This window comes from Colobus angolensis, unplaced genomic scaffold (genome assembly GCF_000951035.1).
Source record: "Colobus angolensis palliatus isolate OR3802 unplaced genomic scaffold, Cang.pa_1.0 Scaffold498, whole genome shotgun sequence".
Classification (NCBI taxonomy): domain Eukaryota; kingdom Metazoa; phylum Chordata; class Mammalia; order Primates; family Cercopithecidae; genus Colobus; species Colobus angolensis.
This window is the reverse complement of record NW_012118465.1, coordinates 419,792-438,371: the sequence shown is the minus strand read 5'-3', so window position 1 is coordinate 438,371 and position 18,580 is coordinate 419,792. Positions and strand designations below refer to the sequence as shown.

The 18,580-nt window shown below is 46.9% G+C and overlaps 2 protein-coding genes across 2 annotated transcripts; both read right to left on the bottom strand.

The window, feature by feature from the left end:
* Positions 1–1,423: 1,423 nt before the first annotated feature.
* IL1F10 (interleukin 1 family, member 10 (theta)) lies at positions 1,424–9,401 on the bottom strand. The gene is made up of 5 exons (XM_011959481.1): positions 9,355–9,401; positions 4,528–4,587; positions 2,872–2,957; positions 2,428–2,555; positions 1,424–2,126 (listed from the first exon to the last, which is right to left on the bottom strand). The coding sequence occupies exons 2-5, from the start codon at positions 4,557–4,559 to the stop codon at positions 1,914–1,916; spliced, it is 459 nt and encodes a 152-aa protein (XP_011814871.1). The 5' UTR covers positions 4,560–4,587; positions 9,355–9,401; the 3' UTR covers positions 1,424–1,913.
* Positions 9,402–12,019: 2,618 nt separating this feature from the next.
* IL36RN (interleukin 36 receptor antagonist) lies at positions 12,020–18,212 on the bottom strand. Its single transcript, XM_011959479.1, has 6 exons — positions 18,177–18,212; positions 17,951–18,006; positions 16,480–16,565; positions 15,151–15,278; positions 14,678–14,949; positions 12,020–12,480 (listed from the first exon to the last, which is right to left on the bottom strand). The coding sequence occupies exons 2-5, from the start codon at positions 17,977–17,979 to the stop codon at positions 14,725–14,727; spliced, it is 468 nt and encodes a 155-aa protein (XP_011814869.1). The 5' UTR covers positions 17,980–18,006; positions 18,177–18,212; the 3' UTR covers positions 12,020–12,480; positions 14,678–14,724.
* Positions 18,213–18,580: the final 368 nt, after the last annotated feature.

Below are 18,580 nucleotides of genomic sequence, written 5' to 3'. Positions count from 1 at the left end.
GTGGGCTAGCCAGCTGATGAAGTTCCCGGAACACACACAGGCTATGGAGAGGCAGCTCAGAGAAAGAACCAAAACATATCAGAGCCTGTCGTGTAGCTCCCTTCACACTTAATGCTTGGAAGCCTCTACTTTGCCTTCAAGGTCACACATGACCCAACCCTGCTGGTCTTGCTCACCCCCTAAACTCCTCCCTTGCTCTCCAGGCTCCAGCCCCCATCCCAGCCTTCTACTGTTACTTGAACACACTAGCTCCTTTCTGTCTCAGGACCAACATATTTGCTACTCCTTTGCCTTGATTATTTCTAGTCACAGTTCCTTCCTGTCTGTAGCCTCAGTGCAAAGGTTACCTCTTCAAAAAAGTAAACAAACAAACAAACAAACCTTTCCCGACCCCCCTATCTAATATATCCATTGAATACCTGCTGCCCTCACCTTTTGATTGTGAAAAGTGTCCTTTCTGTTTTTTTTGTTTGTTTATTTGCTTGTTTAGTGTTTCTCCCATTCAATTATCAGTTACAAGGAAGTTTGGTTCTATTCACTATTCTATCCTGAGCTCCTTAAGTGGAATAAAAATTTGCAAAATGGCATTGAGGTCAGCTGTACCAAGTTTTATCTTGAGTTCCAACACGGATTGTCCATATGACCTTCAGCAAATTATTTCACTTCTCTTAGTCCAGTTTCCTCATCTGTCAAATGCAGGTGAAAATGCTTGCCTTGAAGAGTCATTCTGAGGATGACGACAGATGGTTCTTAAAATTGCTGTCCTGTGATCGGAACTCAGAACATGCTAGGTGAATGTTGAGTAGTTATACACCAGAGGGAGAGCGCCAGCAGCCCATGCCTTCTCTGAGTCCTGATACCACGGACTTTCTGCTCTAGCTTGAGCCCAACCAAATATTCTCTATGAAATAGAGAAGTGTTTAAGCTCTGAGGATGATATGAATTCCAATTGCAAACTCTCAGCTAAATTCCAGCCCTGTACTCCCAACTACATCAAGTCACCTCAATTTAGGGACTCCACTGTAACCTTCAGCTCAACACATCCAGGACACACACATTGCCTGGTCCTTGCTACTCCTTGCTTCGCACACTCAAAGCAACTGGCAGATAGCAGACAGTACCAACAGTCAACAACGGAATTATAGATTCACTGTGAAGTATCTAGTAGAAAATCACAAGACTTGAGCTAGAATTTAAATTGTAAGCAGCCCAAGGCTTTGTCCCTGCGCAGAGGACACTGAGTTCTGCCTGGGGCTTCTCCGTTGTTTCTAGAGGCTCCATAGCAGACGGACTGGAGAAGAAGCTGCAGGTAGTCTTCTCAGAACTCACCAAGCCTCTTGCATCAAACACTGGACACAGGGTCGAATGAGGCTCTGTAGTAGTTTTCTATGGCTGCTGTAACAAATTACCACAAACTTAGTGGTTTACAATAATGCAAGTTTATTATTTTAGAGTTGTGGAGGTCAGAAGTCTGAAATGGGTGTTGCTGAGCTGAAATCCGGGTGTCAGCAGAGCTGTGGTACTTCTGGAGCCTCTAGAGGAGAACCCTTTACCTTGGCTTGTCCACATTCTAAAAACCCCTGCATTTGTTGGCTCAAACCTGACTCAATCTTCAAAATTAGAAGAATGGTATCTTCCAGTCTCTCTCTGACTCTCCCTTCCTGACTCCATCTCACAAAGACCCTTGCGATTATACTGAGACCACCAGGATAACCCAGGATTGTCTCTTCATCTCAAGATCCTTAACATAATCACATTTGCAAAACCCCTTTGGCCATGTATGGTAACATATGCACAGATCTTGGGATTAGGATGTGGACATATTTGGGGGGACATTATTCTGCCTACCATAGACCCTGAGCAGAATGAGCTTGATTTGTGGGCACCAGGCTGAAACACAGCCTCCTGTCTCCCTACCGGCTCTGTTCAAAGTAGAACTCAGTACGGGCCGAGGGCTCACTCTCCTTGGTGAGCTGTACTGGCTGCTGGGGCTCTGCCGGGCCACACAGGAACCAGCCAGGCCAGGCAGCAGCCTCGAGCCTGAAGGCGGAGCCTGAGCTGCTCTGGAAGAAGGTGAAGCGTGTGGCCTCTTCACCACCTTTGTACAGTTCCTCAATGTTCACGTCCTGTGGGGGCAAGATGGATGGCTGCAGAATGAGGGTGCTGATGGAGGTGTTAGCCCTGGAGGCTTCTGGGGCTTGGTCAAAGAAGGACCTGACAGGGCTGGGTTTTACCCAAGGGACTGCCTTCTGCAGATTCTAGAGGGCAAGACTCTTGGTGCTAGGTGCAGAGAGAGATGGTGGAAACCTGAGGGAGGAGGACATGTGGACCTGGCTGGGAATCCACAGATAGGCACAAAGATGCCAGAGCATCCCAGTGGCCAGGCCAGGTCTGCAGTGTCCCCTAGAATGGGGAGAGGCTTCTCACCTCCAGCTGTAGGGAAGGCCCCTCTCCTGTCTCCGCACATGCCAGGCAGCGGCTCCCTCCCTGGATCCCCAGGAAGATGGGGACCTTGGTGCGGTCCAGGCCTCTGTTAGGAAGTATGCAGATCTTCTCTAGGAGGGAAGAGAGAGAAGAGTCAAGGGACAAGGGATCCCCAAGTTGCAGGCTCTTTGCAGGTAAAGGCTCAGGCAGGAAGAAACTGAGCATGGGCACACCTGGCCTGACCCTGCATGCAGACTGGAGGGTGAGCCAGGACGTCTGCAGCAGTCATGCCCCCTAACTATTAGAGGCCACAGCTGCTCTCTGGCCCTTCTCACTGTCACTGGGGGTAGCTAGCTGCTGACCCTCTGCTGGAGAGGAAAGGGAAGAAGAGAAGGGAGGGCCTATGACAGATGGAGCATGGGGTGGAGGCCCCAGAAGCTCCCTCACCTGCACAGCAGTTGTCTGCAACAGGATCTCCCACTAGGAGCTGGCCATCTCTCGTGTATAGAGCCTTCTGGTCTGCATATTTAATTCTGAAACAGTATGACAGTGCTGATGGCCCACTCCCTTTATGCACCACTGGCCCCCAAGCCCTGCCACCTCCATGCTCTGAATCACCAACTTGAGCATTTGGAAGATTTTCTCTCCTTCACCGGTGGTAAGAGGGGAACGATCACTCCCAAGAGCAGGTAAAGGCCAGGCCATCTTTAAAGCAAGGAAGGTCTCCTGTGTTCGTGCTTTTCCGAGGCTGTGCTTCCTGCCTTGTCATGGCTTGGGGAGGCCTTCAGAGGAGAATGGAGAGCCAATGCCCTCTGACAGAGGGGTAGAGAAAATGTTTCTGGCTTCCTGAGAAATTTCTTAGTGAGGCTCAGACGACTTTAGGATATGGTGAACCTTATCTTAAATTTTTTGGGCCTTCCTTAATTGTTTATAAATGTTTATTCTCTTTAGTACAGGGATTAATTGAGTGTATACCGAAGTGTGAGTTGCTTTTCAGATATTTTAAAGACTTTAAAGTCGTGCAGGTTATTAACTCAGTCACCTGGCTGATTTCAAAGATGCCTGTCAGCTGCTGTCAGGGCTGGAGCGCTCTCATTAACCTTTTAGGGCGGAACCTCTGGACCAATTCCACCACCTTCAGGAGATTTTTCTATCTCAATAGCAGCTCATGATAATACCCTTAGCTAATGACTGTACGTGTTTAAAGCAGGTTCACTTGCACAATAAAAATAAACTTCCAAAAAGATCCTGGGCTTGCTAACTGGCATTTCCCCTCCCACCTTGACAACCCAGATGTGACAACTCACATGCCAGCAGCATTCTGTTTGGAGACCAGAACCCAGGTTAGTTGTCCTGAAGTGCTGACATCTGTTTTGTCATTTGTGCGCTTCCTATGTATGTGTCTTGCTTCGCAGCCAGGCTGTCATCTCCTTGAGACCAGGACTGCTCCCCACCCACCTTGTCCAGGACACAACCCTGGACATTACAGGGTCCATGGGAGGAGCAGAGAAAATGCATCCCAGAGTCCTACTTTGTTTTTCTTATGCCTCACCTCCTTCCTCAAAGGAGCTTATGACAAAATCACAGACAACAAAGTAGTAACATATAAGGAAGGATGCAAATCTCAAACGAGATGAAATGTAAGTAAGTGTTAGAAGCCCAAATTGAGAGTAAAGGCCACAGGGACCACCATCAAGATGCTGTCATTGAGATTCAGAACTGTTTCTGAGATTTCAGAAAGGCGGATGGAGCGGCACAGAGGACATGAAGTCTGATTCCTGACTCTGCTTTTTGGTAGCTGTGTGACATGGGGGAAGTTATTTACCCTCTTTAAGCCTCAGCTTCCAGATCTGTAAACTGGGGTTAATAACACTCCCTTATAGACTTTTTGGGACAGAGATGAGGCAGTAGATTGGCTGGCATCTTGCCGACATTCAGGAAAGAGCTGTTGCTACTGTGGTGATGATGAAGCTTAATTATGGGGCACTTGCAATTTCTAAGGTGAGAAGGAGCCTCATCCTCTGACTCAGCATTCCTTTCCTCTTCCCAAGTGATTCCCAGACCCCCTGGTTGGGAAAGCAGGGACATGCCAGGACAACTTACATGTAGTATCTTGCCATGGGGAGAGAACACATTCCTGCAATCAGTGGTGTCTGGTCCTCGCTGATGGGGAGGAGAGAAGGGCAGTTACAAAAGGAGACTGGGTGAAGCCAGGGGCAGACATGCTGGGGCTCAGAACCACTCAGCCACAGGCTGCACAGGTACCCCAGGTCATTCACCTAAAATTGGCCTGCCAGAATCCACCAAGGCTTCCATCAACCCCCCAGGCTCCAGGCAGCTCTGCTTCTTCCTGACTGAGGCTATCCGGGAGCAAGTCCAGCCACCGGGGGTGTGAGCCTGGAACGTGTGTGCTTGCGCTGGTTCTGAGAAACCGGAAAACAGATTCCCCAAATAGTTGAGCCACAACACTTCCCAGCCCTGAGAGTGGGGTGGAGTGTGCTGTAGCCTCCCTCACAGTTGGAGGATAAGCCCAGCTCAAGCCCAGTCCCACTGCCCTTTGGGCCAACAGGGCAACACACCCCCGCCCCTATAACTAGTCAAGGGTTAGGAGTGAAAGAAGAGAGCACAACTAGAAGGGGTCTCCAGCGGCAGTGAGGCTGCTGGGGTCCCCGCAGAGAGTTGGAAAGCATCATTCCTAGCGACTAGAAATGCTTGGCCAAGACTGCTGAAAACAGCCCATCCAAACTCCCCCATTCTGTTCCAGATGGAAAATGGCACTTGTGTTTTTGAGGGCGAACAATCTGAAGTGAAGATAGTGGCCCTGTATACATGCCAGGCCACACAGCTTCACATGACTCTGCTCCTTCCCGATGGGTTATCCTGTCCTAGAGCTCTTCCCTAAAGTGATCACCCATTGGAAAGGCCAGTCCAGAATTTAGCATGGAATTAAACCCAGAGCTAATCAGAAGCTAGAAATTAGCTCAGGAAAGTAATGCAAGTATGACTAGGGCTGAGGTTTACTGAGTAGATCTGATTCTCACCAAATAAGAAGGGAATAGAGAAGAAAAAATATAAGAAAGCAGAAAATGAGAGAAGAGAAAGGAAGAAGGCAGGTGGAAGAAAGTAATAGGGATCAGGGAGGAATAGATTGATACTGGGGGACCTTGCAGGGGCAGGTGAGGAGGAACAGGTGGGTGCTGAGGGCACGGCTTCCAACCACCTCAGCACTCGAGTTCCAGAAACAGGACTATAGCCAAGGTGGCTTTTAGTACTGGGTCTGCCACTGTCACTTTGGACAAGTCATTTTCTGTCCCCAGGCCTTGGGGTATGACTTTGAGACTTAGAGTGAAGGATAATAGGGACTGACAAGTGCAAATTCTGGAGGGATGTTGGCACTGTGAATCAAAGTCTTAAAGCATTCTGCATACTTTGTGATTGCATGTGTTTCCCTTACTCTTAGGGAAAATAATGGATTGCCCAAATGTTTACTTACAAAAATGTTCACTGCATAATTTTTTACAGTAGTGAGAAGTTAAAAAAATCTAAATTTTCAGTAACAGATAATTGGCTAAGAAATTATGGTAAACTTCAATAAATAAGGATGTATGTGTTTGTTAAAGATATTGTAGAAGTCTGTTTTATCACCTAAAATTTTTCAAAATACATTAGGTGAAAAATGCAGATTATAAATCAAGTGTACATTATAATTCTGTTTAAATCCACACATAGAGAGAGACACATATATAGAAACGTTACTCGTGTTGTTGCACCACTTACCTATGGCTTCATGAGTAATCTTTTAAACATATCAACAATTTTCCTGTAATGAACATAAATTTCCTTTGTAGCATCAAGTAAGTTTCAACATTTTTTTAATGAAGTGTTCAGTTAAAGTCATTTGCTCCTAAATGTACCTGCCCATCTGCATCACCTGGGGGACTCTATAATTACTATTTCCTGGGCTGAAGGTTCTAATTCAGTAGGACTTGGAGTGATTCCAGCAATCAGCCAGGCTGCTTGGGAACTGGTGTACTTTCATTCTTCACACTCATTAATACATATATAAACCACCTGCAGCCTTTCTTGTTAAAATACAGATTCTGATTTTTCAGACCTGGTTTGGGACCTGAGACTGTACATTTCAAATATGCAACCAGGTGATGTCAAATGCTGCTGGTTCCTCCTGGCCAGCACTTTGAGTCCTAAAGGACCAGACAGTCCCCTAATACAGATAACTCAACAGCATCATGGTCTCAATGTAAGCCCACTTGGTGATGGGCTTCCCTTGGCCAAACCACTGGGGCTTCTTTGGTTGTGGCAGTAGGACAGTGGGCAATGTGGTAGCTGTGCCCAGATCTAAGTGGGGCAGACTAAGTGGAGGGCCCTGGGTGAAGCTGGACAGCAAGCTGATGACTCCCACTCTGGGTCAGTGTCAGCTCAAAGAGTTGGAAGAAATTCAGTGCTGGTCCAGTCCAGCTGGATCCCATGGGCCCTAGAAACCTCCCATTCTGGCACAGTCAAAATGTACAGTGTCTCTCCCAAAGGCTCCCCTATTCAGCTCCCTCTGCCTGGGTTCTGATAGATTGTGATGAATTGAGTAGGAGTAGGAAGCTAGTGTCTGGTACATTAGAGAGCTTGGGTCTTGGTGCTGAGCCTCTGCTGTGTGTCAAGTCCTTCCCAATGTGCCACATGCCTCATCCCCAAAGCTTCCCCTCCCTATTGTCCTCAAATGACTTTTCACTGAACTTCAGTCTGTATCCCTCTTTTCTTCCTCTCATTTCTCCCTGGACATGGCATCTGGCTCTCAGACCTCCTCAATTCACCTGTCCTGGCTCAAGCACCGCTACCAACTAAACTTGGGCTTTCCCAATGTTCTTTTGCACAGCACACTGTCCTATCCTCCCCTCATTCTCCTGCACAGTATCTATGTGGGATGTTCTCTCCAAGACCAATATTAACTTCTGTGGAGCTAGATCCAAAGATTCTTTTGATTCCTTTGATATTTGGTCATTGCCTCCTTGGAACCCTTGACATTGAATGACTCCCTTCACACCTCTTTCTCCCATTGTAGATTTTACCTCCTTCTGGGACCACTCCTAAGGCTAACAAGGTCCTAAGCACTTCTATTTCATATCATATGAACCTGCAATTCATTGACTTCTACAGCTGCAATGATCATCTTGGGCTAATGCCTCCCAAATGCAGACTGCACATCCCACTTTACCTCCTGCAGCCTACAGGACAGCTCACTTTGGACATCCTGCTGACATCCAAACACATATATTTAAGATTAAGTTAATTATCTTCTCCCAGCCCACACATTCCTCCCAATTTCATTTGTCTCATTGTCATAATATTCCTCTCACCAGTGATATTCAAAACCTGAGACTCATTGACAACATCTCCAACTTCTCCTGACTCATGTCTAACTTACCAAGTCCCTATAGGTTCTTTCTTTAAAATACAACTTTGTGTTCTTAATCGCCATTACTACTGTACTTGTATTCCTGGTTTTTCTACCTTTCATTCATTCCAACCTATGTGAGGAATCTGGACCCACGTTCTAGAGGCTTTTTTCACCACATCCCTGCCCAGCTCTAGAATCCACAGTGATTGACTATTTTGCTACCATTTGACTCTGATTTTCTTGTGTGATAACATCTCACTTCTCCATGGACACCAAACCATGCCTCCTGGCAACATAATTCCTTTCTTATCTTCTCAGTGGAGATACTCACAGGTGTCCCATTGTTCTCCCTGCCTCAAAAGTCACCCCCTCTCATTGTCATCCATTCAGATATTTTGATATTAAGATCACTGGAGATGGTATCAATATAGATGGGTTCAGTATCTAGTTCTATCAAATTAATTACCAGTGCAGAGTTACAGCTTAGACATATGGGGTTATGTCTTTTAACCTCCAACCCTCAGTTTCAGCATCTATAAATTAATGGGATTAGATTATGGGGTTATGAAGGTTCTTTCTAGGCCAAATTCATGGGATTAGATTACATGGTTTTGAAGGTTCTTTCTAGGCCAAACTATTTATAATTCCATGAGTCAGAGTTTAATGAATCTTTCCTTTACTATTGTAACTCTACTCTGAGCTCCTATTAAATTTTACTGTATTATTTATTGTTGTACATAAAGACATTTGTTTCCCTTATAAAAGTTAATAAGATATTGAAGTCATGAAGCATGGCTTACAGCTCACTTGAAGCTCTCTCCAACCACCCTAATTGAAATACCCTGGTCCTTATGGCCAGGACATAGAAACACACACAGCAGACTTTGACTGGAAAGGCTGAGTCCTAGACCTAGCTCTGCTACCAATTTATCTTGCCACCTTTTATCCCTGGGCCTTCAACTTATTATCATTGGATGGAAAGATTGAGTAAGCTATCTTTCAAAACTGTTTTAAGTTTCACAATACAATTTTATGCAGAATTCTAATGATTGTATAATGGATGAAGGGCACCTGCTTTGCTGACACAGGAAGCAGTGGAGACCAGCTGGTATTTCTCTTGCCTACAAAGAAGACACTGAGGAGCTCCAAAGGAGCAAAAAATAAATAAATAAATAAAAATTTAAAAAATAATAATAATAAAAAAAAACACAACTCTTAAGCTTCCACCAAACACAGTTTGAATACCACTGGCCCAGATGGTTTCTTTTGAGATTACTTTCTAAAGTCAGTAGTTCTAAGTAGTTAAAAAATCTTGATTTGGCTTAACCTATTCCTTCTCCTCAAATCCCTTTATGTGCTCCTAAATGTTTTTGATGTCCCACCATGTTCTATGAGGGGAATATCTTGTTACCTAGACAGCTTGCCAGGAAGAGTGAAGGGATAGAGGGCCTATCAGAGATATTGACAGGAGAGAGCAGAAAAGAAAGAAAAGAGAGAGAGAATACTGCCTGTCCATCACTGACCTGCAGATCCTGGGTGCCTGGAACCCTTATCCCTGGAGACTCCAACTGATTTCTCCAGTGCATTGCACTGTGTTTATATTCTCTGGTAAGGGTGGGTCAGGCCTGCACCAATCTCTATAATTGGCTGCAGGACATGAAGGAAGAAGAGCCTAGGGATTTCACAACGTCTTTGATACAGTATGAATAATAAGACGGTGGGAATATTAATGAGCATTTGTTGAAGGGGGAGAGAGTCATCCATAAAGCCTTGGCAGAAACAAGGTATGGGGCCCCTGCTCTGTACCTACTGTCATTGACTATGTTATTAGTGGGTTTGCAGCCAGATAAACAGTGCTGGGGGTCAGACACCTTTGGTGCCCCATGAGGCTCCATCCCAGGCTTGAAGAGCTGGTGAATGCAAGAGAGTATGTCTGGCAAACCCAAGGACAGAATGAACTCTGATGCCTGAATGCAGGCTGTGGCCAGACAGCCAGAGTAAGAGAAGGGGCTGATAGCACTGTGAGTGTGGCTCTGTTTGGAAAGATGAGAAGGGAGTCTCTGCTTTTCAGTGAGTTTAATTAGTTGGTACCATCTTGATGGGACAGAGCATCTAAGGAAACCCAACTGCAAAGATACTGACCTCAGATTCACCTTGAGACTGAGCAGCCATCATGTGCCATGGGAAATATGACAGTGTGAGCAGAGCACACAGGAAAGAACACTCAGGTCTCTAATTGACATTACTTGACTCAATTCATCCATCCATCTACCCACCCAGCCACCCATCTGTTCATCTATCTGCCCATCTGTCCATTCTTCCATCCATCCATCATTCATCCATCCATCCATCCACCCATTTGCCCATCCATTCATCCATCCAACCACCCTTCTGTCCTTCTGTCCATCCATCCATCCATCCATCCATCCATCCATCCATCCATCCATCCATCCATCCATCCATCCATCCATCTATCCATCCATCACAAAGGTGGAGAAGCTTAGGTGTAATGTTCTCTGGAAACTAACAACCTTATTGTAATTCTTCCTCTTTGGTCATTTTCAAAGTTCCACCAAGGACTTCTTGAGGAAGTGGGATAGGTGGGTCTAAGACTCAGATACCTACAGGATGAGAAATGAGAAAAGATGGGCAGAAATGGGACCAGATTTCTGTTTTCTGAGGCCAGTAATCATTCTTCTTCCACTCTCCCAATCTCTCACCCTTCTATGGGAAGAATTAAAGCATGAGTTACTATGTCAGGCAACCAATGAGTGTTTACCCAGCATATACACTGCTGTGTGACAAAGGCATTCAATACACAGTCCCTGTTGTTAAGTAGTTTTACAGTCTAGCTGAGGAACTAAGTCATAAACACTTGAAAGGATAATTAAGAAGACCAGACTCTCTACGCTGTGGGCTAAGGGCATGTTGAAAACAATAGTGTCAGAGAAGCTCCTTGGGCAAAAAAAAATCTTAAAATTGAAAGGACTTTAGGCTGGGCGTAGTGGCTCATGTGTGTATCCCAACACTTTGGGAGGCCAAGGCAGGCAGATCACTTGAGGTCAGGAGTTCAAGACCAGCCTGGCCAACATGGTGAAACCTCGTGTCTACTAAAAATACAAAAATTAGCCAGACATGGTGGCATACACCCATAGGCCCAGCTACTCAGGAGGCTGAGGCAGGAGAATCACTTGAACCTGGGAGGCAGAGGTTGCAGTGGGCCAAGATCTCACCACTGTACTCCAGCCTTGGCGACAGAGTGAAACTCCATCTCATAGACGTGCAATCATAGTCTCCCTTCAATTGGAGAAATCTGTGCTATGGCATCCCTGAGAAATTGGTTAATTAGGCTCTGCCTCAACACCTCCAGGGTCAGGGACCACACAACCTCTTGAAGAAGCACTACCAATGTTTGTGGTCTTTGTGGTTAAAATATGGGGGTCATATAGGAAAAACAGCCTCCACATAATTTGCACCCATTGGTTCTGCTTGTGTGTTCTTAAATTACACAGAACAAGCATATTCTTCTACTTGGCAAGCCTTTAAGTGCTTGAAGAGGGCTCCCTGTGCATTGCTTTTTTCAGGATAATACCTCCCACGTTGTAGCCTCTTCCCTACAGCCTGACCTTGGAACATTCTCTGCTCCTCAGTGTCTGCAATTGTACAAATCCCGCATGATGTGAGTATTGCATCTCTGTAAATACAGGTTCAGACCAGTGATTTATAACAAAATTACAGAAATCCAAAGCCACTAACTCTTTTTCATTTGTATGGTCATGATGTCCAGCCTGTACATTCCTGAAGGAGGAATTTTATATTCCTCCTTTTACTACTGACTTGTATCGGCTCATCCTGGCTAAAGCTCTTCTGAGTTCTGTCATTCTACAAATGAGAAAGCAACAAATTCAGGCTGGAGAAACCTTCAAGAATGAGGTGGAATTTAAGCTGCTCCCTTAAGGGTGGGCCTGTTTAGATGGGTGGAGGAGAGGGAGAGAATATTCCAGGGTGGAGAAATAGTTTCCACATTATATACTCATTGTGTTTCCATTATGTGCCAAGCATTATGCAAGGTGCTGAGAGACGAACTTATATGTCCCTAACCTTAAGGTCATCCCAGGGGCCACAGACTCCAAGTTAAGGTACTACAGTGCAGGGAGGTGCGCACAAAACACTGCCAGATCAGAGAGCTGGGGCGGTCTCAACTCAGTAAAAGCTTCTTGGAGGAGGTGACATCTTAGCAGGGTATTGAAAGATGAGAGATTTATCTAGGCAGAGAGGATGGATGGAGGACCCAAAAGCAGAACAACACAAGTTCTGGGCCCATGGACAAACAGAGTGTGAACAGGGTCTGAAACACAGCCTGGCATCTGGAGCTCATGTTCTTGGCAGCCCTGAGAGGCCTGGGGTAGGAGCTGTGCTGCCTGTTGCCTGAAGACTTCAGTTGAATCTGGGCTGGAGCTGGCCAGGCCCATAGAGGCAGCCCCGTCTGTCCCAGCCACCTCCTTGCCAGAGCCTCAGTGGACTCTCAACCTACCAAGCTGGTCCGACAGGTGAGGTGCAGGTGGAATACCTGGGGCTCAGATATGGGCTCCTCCTCTGGCTTCTGCTCCCATTCCCCAGGGTTTGGGTGGGGACACTGGAGTCGATTCCTGGCACATAAGACTAGAGGATCTCAACCTTGCAGAATCAGGTGATTCAACAAATGTTGTATTATTAGCTTTTAAATAGAATATTTGGGTGAATGAAGGACAGTTGTTCATTGTGAGAAAGAAAATAAAAAGTATTGGAAAAAATTGCAATAATAAAACGAATGCATTTGTTTCTCTTTCTCTGCATATTAGTTATCTATTGCTGCATAACACATTAGACCAAAACTGAGCAACTTAAAACAACAAACTTTGATTATCTCACAGAATCTCTGCTTCTAGGTTCACTCATGTGGCTGTGGGCAGGAGACTTCATTTTTTACCACATAAGTCTCTTTACAGGCCTGCTCATAGCATGGCAGCTAGCTTCCCCCAGAGCGAGTGAGCCAAGATAGATTGGGGGGCAGTGGGTGGCAGAGAGAGAGAGCTCAAGTAGAAGCTGCAATGTCTTTTATAACCTAATCTTGGAAGTGGCAGGCCAGCACTTCTGCCATATTCTATTAGTCACAAAGACAACTCTGGTACATTGTGGGAGGGGATACACACAGAATGTGAACACGAGGAGACAGGGACCATTTTAGCAGCTGTATTTGTTTTCGAGAGCTGCCATAACCAATTATCCTTGGTGGCTTAAAACAGTCGAAATTTATTCTTTCTTCATTCAGGAGGCTAGAAGTCTGAGATTAAGGTTTCAGCAGAGCCGTGATCCCTCTAAAAGCTCTAAGGAAGAGTTCTTCTTTGCGTCTTTCAAGCTTCTGATGGTTGTCACAATCCTTGGTGTTTCTTGGCTTGTGGCCGCATAACTCCGATCTCTGCCTTCGTCTTTACATAGTCTTCTTCCCTGCATCTCCTCTGTGTCTCTGTGTCCTCTCCTTTTCATACAAGGATACCAGTCATATTGAATTTAGGTTTACCTTCATCCAGCATGACCTCATCTTAACTAACTGCATCTGCAGAGACTTTATCTCCAAATAAGCTCACAGACTGAGATTCCAAGAAGGATGTGAATTTGCAGGGGACACTCTTCAATCAGTACAGCAGTCTTCTTAGAGACTGGATCCCAAGCCTTGCAATCCCAGGGTCTGTGATCCTTCTAGGAAAGAATTACCAGATGATTTTTGTTCCTTAACTTCCTTACCCAGGAGATTCCAGCCACACAAACTCATCACAGCCTCCTCCTCAGTGGCTTTGCTGAGATCTGTTTCCTGATCGCTACTACAACAAACCAGAGCAGCAGAGCTCAATTCAGTTTGAATTTAACTCTGGGGAAGTGGAGGCTGAGGGCAATCAGAGATGATGTCTACTCTGGTTACCTCAAGATTAATTTCTTTTCTTGTTATTATACAAGCAATTGATCTTCATCGTAGAAAAATTAGGAAATACAGATAAATTAAAAGAATTAAAAGAAAAATCACTTATACTGCCACCACCCTGACATTGCTGCAATTGAAGTAAACTCTTCCAGACCTTTTTTCTATGAAGCAATATATAAATAGGTATTTTTAAATTAAAATAAATTGCAATATATGCCACTTTGTAAGTTGCTCTTCTCAGTATGTCACAAGCACTTTTTCATGGGAATAGAGACCAGCATCTGGGATTTTGATTGTATCTTGGGTTTTTAAAAAAGGATCGGCATGCCCTGCTTATTTTTTGTCTTCTGAGCTCGAGCCATTTCCTCTGACATCACCACCTCCTCAGGCCCACAGCAAGAGGATGAGGGTAGAGATAGAAAAGGTAGCATACGACACTGTCAGGATTAAAGGGAAGGGGGTGGGGCTGGGCCGAGGGTCATGGATCCCTAACTCTATGACCACCTCCCTCTCCTGCACAATGGTGAGTGACAGGACTTCAGGTGGAGAGCTACTGACCCTGTAAGGCTCAACTGGGGACGGGTTGGCCTGTGGGGCTCAGGGTAACACTGGTCAGTTACCATTAAGCAGGAATGATTCCCACCACTCCTCCACCCAACCCCCATAGAAATATTTTCATATTATTCCCAGTTTACCACACATGGTTTTTACAAGGTTCCACAGCAGCAGCACTATCCAGCAGGGGAGGACCAGGGGCTGAGCTCCAAATCTCAGAATTTACCCAAACTGGGAACCAGAAGAGAAGGTGGCCAGGTGCCCAGTAAGTCAGAGGTGGGGGTCCTGAGAGCAGAGAGAGTGATCGTCCGCCATGGGTCTCCTCCACTCACCCCTCAACCGAGCTGGTCTGCCCAGGGAGTTCTGGGGGCATATTGCCCTAGTCACACTGCTGGAAGTAGAAGTCTGTGATGGGGGCATTCCAGCCGGCATTGTCGGGAAGCTGGGTAAGTCTGACAGGCTGATCAGCTTCAGGCACCGTGCACAGGAACCAGCCCGGGTAGGCGGCCGACTCGAAGCTGGAGGTGAGCCCCATGTCCCGCCGGTAGAAGGTGAAGCTCTTGGATTCCTTGGCACCAAGATAGAGTTCCATGATGTTCACTGGCTGCCAGCAGAGGAGGGCAGGAAAGGTGAGGGCAGAAGCAGGGGCAGAGGGAGGGCTGGCCAGGGTCTTTAGGGAGGAGGCAGAGCTGCCATCAACAGAATCCCGCCAGGGAGTCCCACAGCACCAGGGCTGTGGGCTGCCCAGCTTCACTGGGCTCAGCATTTGTGGCTCAGTCCCCAGTGAGGATGCCCCAAGTCTCACCTCTAGTGTTAGAGTTGGCTCCTGCCCCGCCCCACATGACAGGCACTGGCTTCCACCCTGGACGCCCAGGATGATGGGGGACAGGCTGGCATCCAGCCACCGACTGGGGACCACGCTGATCTCTTCACCTGTGGGAAGGAGGCCAGATCAGGGCCCTGGATGCCTTTCCCTCCTTCTGCCACTGGCCTGGGCTCTGGGGCACAGGACTGCTGTGAGACGGCCTGTTCCCAGCCTGGGCAGAAGGGAGGCCTCTCAGCAGCTGTCATGACATGGCCTCTCCAGTCCACTGGCCCAGAGTGGACATCAAGGCATGGAAGCACATTGTACCACCTCCACCCCACCCTCTAGTTCAGGGTCAAATCTTCAAGCCTCTATACCCCAAAATAGATGCAACTCCCTCCTTTAAAAAGGTCCCTTGGGTCTCAGGCCTTTTTCTGAAGCCTGTCTTGATGAGCCCCCATTTGGAGTTGCTTGGACAACTTTCTACACCCTGTGAGGCTGCTGAGAGCAAAAGAGGGTCTCATTCCTCTCTGTACATCCCCTCACCACCCACATACATCAGACACGTATATGCACACCCAAATACACACACAGAAACATGCATGCACACATATACATATACACACATATGCTCACACATTCATACCTGCATTCACACATACACGGTTATGCACAGATACATTCATGCACACATATGCTTGCATATATATGCCTGCATGTACACGTACATACACCAGTAAGCACACACATACACATATGGCCTAGCTGAATATCTACCTGGCATCTGTGCTCAGCAAATGTGCGCCAGGTGGGCAGGTGTGAACTATTTTAGAGAGGGACCTGTTGCAGTGCGTGGGGCAGAGTGAGCAAGCAGGAGGTCCAAAAATGCCACCTGTTCTCTGGGTCCCTCCACTCTGAGTGACTGAGGATCTTCAGAGAGCAGAGGGGACCCAGGGTGGAGAGGCAGAAACTGACTCCCATATGGGAAAAAAGGTATACAGAGTTTACTTTAGTTCTCTGCTTGGTACTGGCTCCCAGGGAATGCAATGCTTGACCTAAATCCACCTGTAAGGGAATGACAAGACAAGCCTCTTGGAAAACATTCCCACTTCTGCATAGAAGCTCCAGGTGGCCCCAGAGCCTGTGTCTTCATTTTGCTGAGAGGTGTGGTATTTTATTTGCCTTTGCTTAGAGGCTGGTTTGTGCTGCCTGAATGCCTGGGCTCTGTAGGCCTGTGCTCTTCTGTATGACTATTCTAAGCCCTCTTCAGGCCCCCTTCCCTCAGAGTGTATAGAGACCAAGGAAAGTGGGTCATGTTTCGTCACCAACCTTTAATGACCTTCCCTGCATGCAGCCCTCCAGCTAGAAGCTGGTTATTATGCAGATAAAGAACCTTCAATGCCGAGTCCTTCATTCTGAAACATCAGGAAGGGGTAAGGACTACATTAGGGGGAGGGTGTACACTCCAGCATGCCTTCGGTCCAGAGAACACCCTGATCTCAGGCATTTTGTCTCTCTTTCTTCCTACTGTGCCAGAAATAACAGCACAGTCTTCTCTCCCAGCCCTGCTGGGCTCATGCCCTACCAGGAAGATGACCCCACAGTCTCCCACTGGAGTCTGTGGTTTGCTTCTTCACCCTATTCCACCTTTTCTGCCCCAACCCATCTCCTATTGGAAGAAAAGCTGCACAGTGAGTCAGAGCCCTAGGTTCTTGCCCCAGCTCTGCCTCCAGTGCTGCTGAGTCGCAGCAGACAACTCTCTGGCCCACTCTGGGCCGAAGCCTCCCCATTGCTACACTAAGATGATGGGTTGGATAACACCCAAGCTTCTTCCAGATTAAAGCCTGATTATTCAGTTCTTCAAGATACATGTATTTCTATTTGGCCATATATTCCTTACTAAGTGAGGAGTTTCTTTAAATTTAAATTTCTTTTATTGTACTTTTCAAAGTTGTTTCTCATCTATGAACTCAGTTGATTTCCTGACAACCTATAAGGAGAAAGATGTATCCTAAAGTGGGTTTCTCCAAACGTTATATGGGGGAAAAGGATGCAGTATAAAAATTGGGTCGATGCATCAGTAAATATGATTCAACAAGTTGCCTTACTTCAGAAAGTCTCAGAGTCACTCATATGCTGAGCCGTACTGTGGTTCTCTTATGAGAGGATGTAGAAAGGAGAATTCCCTGCATTTACTTGATCAGAGAGCTCTACTGTGTAAAGCATCACCTGGATGCCTCTATGGGACTCCTCTAATAGAGTCCCGTAGAACACATTGTGGGAAGTGCTTTATTAGACTGAGAGAAAGGACCACTCTCATCCTTTGTTGTAAAGCCCAGAGCATGGTAGAGTGTCTGACTTGGTACATGCCAGTGGGTGGACAGACTGACTGATGGTCATGGTTTTGTTTTATTATTATCCCCAAAGAGCAGCAGGGCAGTAGGGGCACAAGAGTGGGTGAGCTGACATTAATTTGCTGTGCTGGGGGTCAATGGCAGAGCTCTGAGCTAGGATCCTGGCTCCCTTTCCCACCTTGGATAGACTTGGCTGCAGCTCTAGACTGGGTGGTTCACTTGTCCCCCTCAGCATCAGGGAACCCTTGTGAGATGGCTTGCCCCAGTCCTGGCCCTATTTGAAAAAGGCTGGGAAAACTTCTCTAAGAGCAGTGAGGTGCTAGTCACAATTTCCCAGCTGCAATGGCAGCCCCTCCCTTCCTCCCTCCTGTTTGGAACTGGACAACGGGTCTATCCAGAACTCACTTCCCCCAGAGGACCTCCAAACCAGGGCCTCATACACTCACCGGAAGCACAGCGCCCCACTCAGGACCATCTTGAGCTCCACAGGGTGTAGACTCCCCTATTTTGGAATAAACAACAGAAAATCATGGAGAGAGAGGCTGAGTTGGCTGGGGTCTGGGGAGCAAGCAGCCGCACCAAGCCCCCTAGCATGTGAACAGCTTCCACAGAGCAGATTCTGGGTCTGGGATAAGGAGACAGCTCTGGCCCCACCAGCACCCCAGAACATACCTCAGAGTGTTCCTTTCTCCTGGCAGGAACTGTGGAGTCTGCTTGTTCCTGCAAGGATGCCTCAGCCTTTTAAGTAAGGCCTAGGGAGGGGCCCTGAAACCGCCAGGACCTGAGGAGGAGCAGGATTTCCAGTGTGATTTCACACCACCCCAGTCCTCATTATCTGTCATGGGGAGGGAAGCTTCTGGAGACCGTTCCTTCCAGCAATTTTGAAGAACTTCCTTGAGGCTTTCCAGCTCTTTGTGAGCATTCGGCTTTTGCATCTCAGGAGCTTCCAGACCCTAAGAGTCAGTGTCCATGGCAGCTCAAGGGAAGCATGACTTTCTTTCCTCCCTGCCTTTCTCCCTTTCTTCCTTCTCTCCATCTTTCATTCACTCAATCCCTCCCTCTTCCCTTCCTTTCCT

Excerpts from the sequence above, each read along its gene's own strand:
- IL1F10 (XM_011959481.1), bottom strand. The coding sequence starts at position 4,559 with ATGTGTTCTCTCCCCATGGCAAGATACTACAT. Across the intron at positions 2,556-2,871 it reads TGCAGACAACTGCTGTGCAG|AGAAGATCTGCATACTTCCT; the intron begins GTGAGGGAGCTT and ends CTTCCCTCCTAG. Across the intron at positions 2,127-2,427 it reads GGCCTTCCCTACAGCTGGAG|GACGTGAACATTGAGGAACT; the intron begins GTGAGAAGCCTC and ends TTGCCCCCACAG.
- IL36RN (XM_011959479.1), bottom strand. The coding sequence starts at position 17,979 with ATGGTCCTGAGTGGGGCGCTGTGCTTCCG. Across the intron at positions 16,566-17,950 it reads AGTGGGGCGCTGTGCTTCCG|AATGAAGGACTCGGCATTGA; the intron begins GTGAGTGTATGA and ends CTGATGTTTCAG. Across the intron at positions 14,950-15,150 it reads AGCCAACTCTAACACTAGAG|CCAGTGAACATCATGGAACT; the intron begins GTGAGACTTGGG and ends CTCTGCTGGCAG.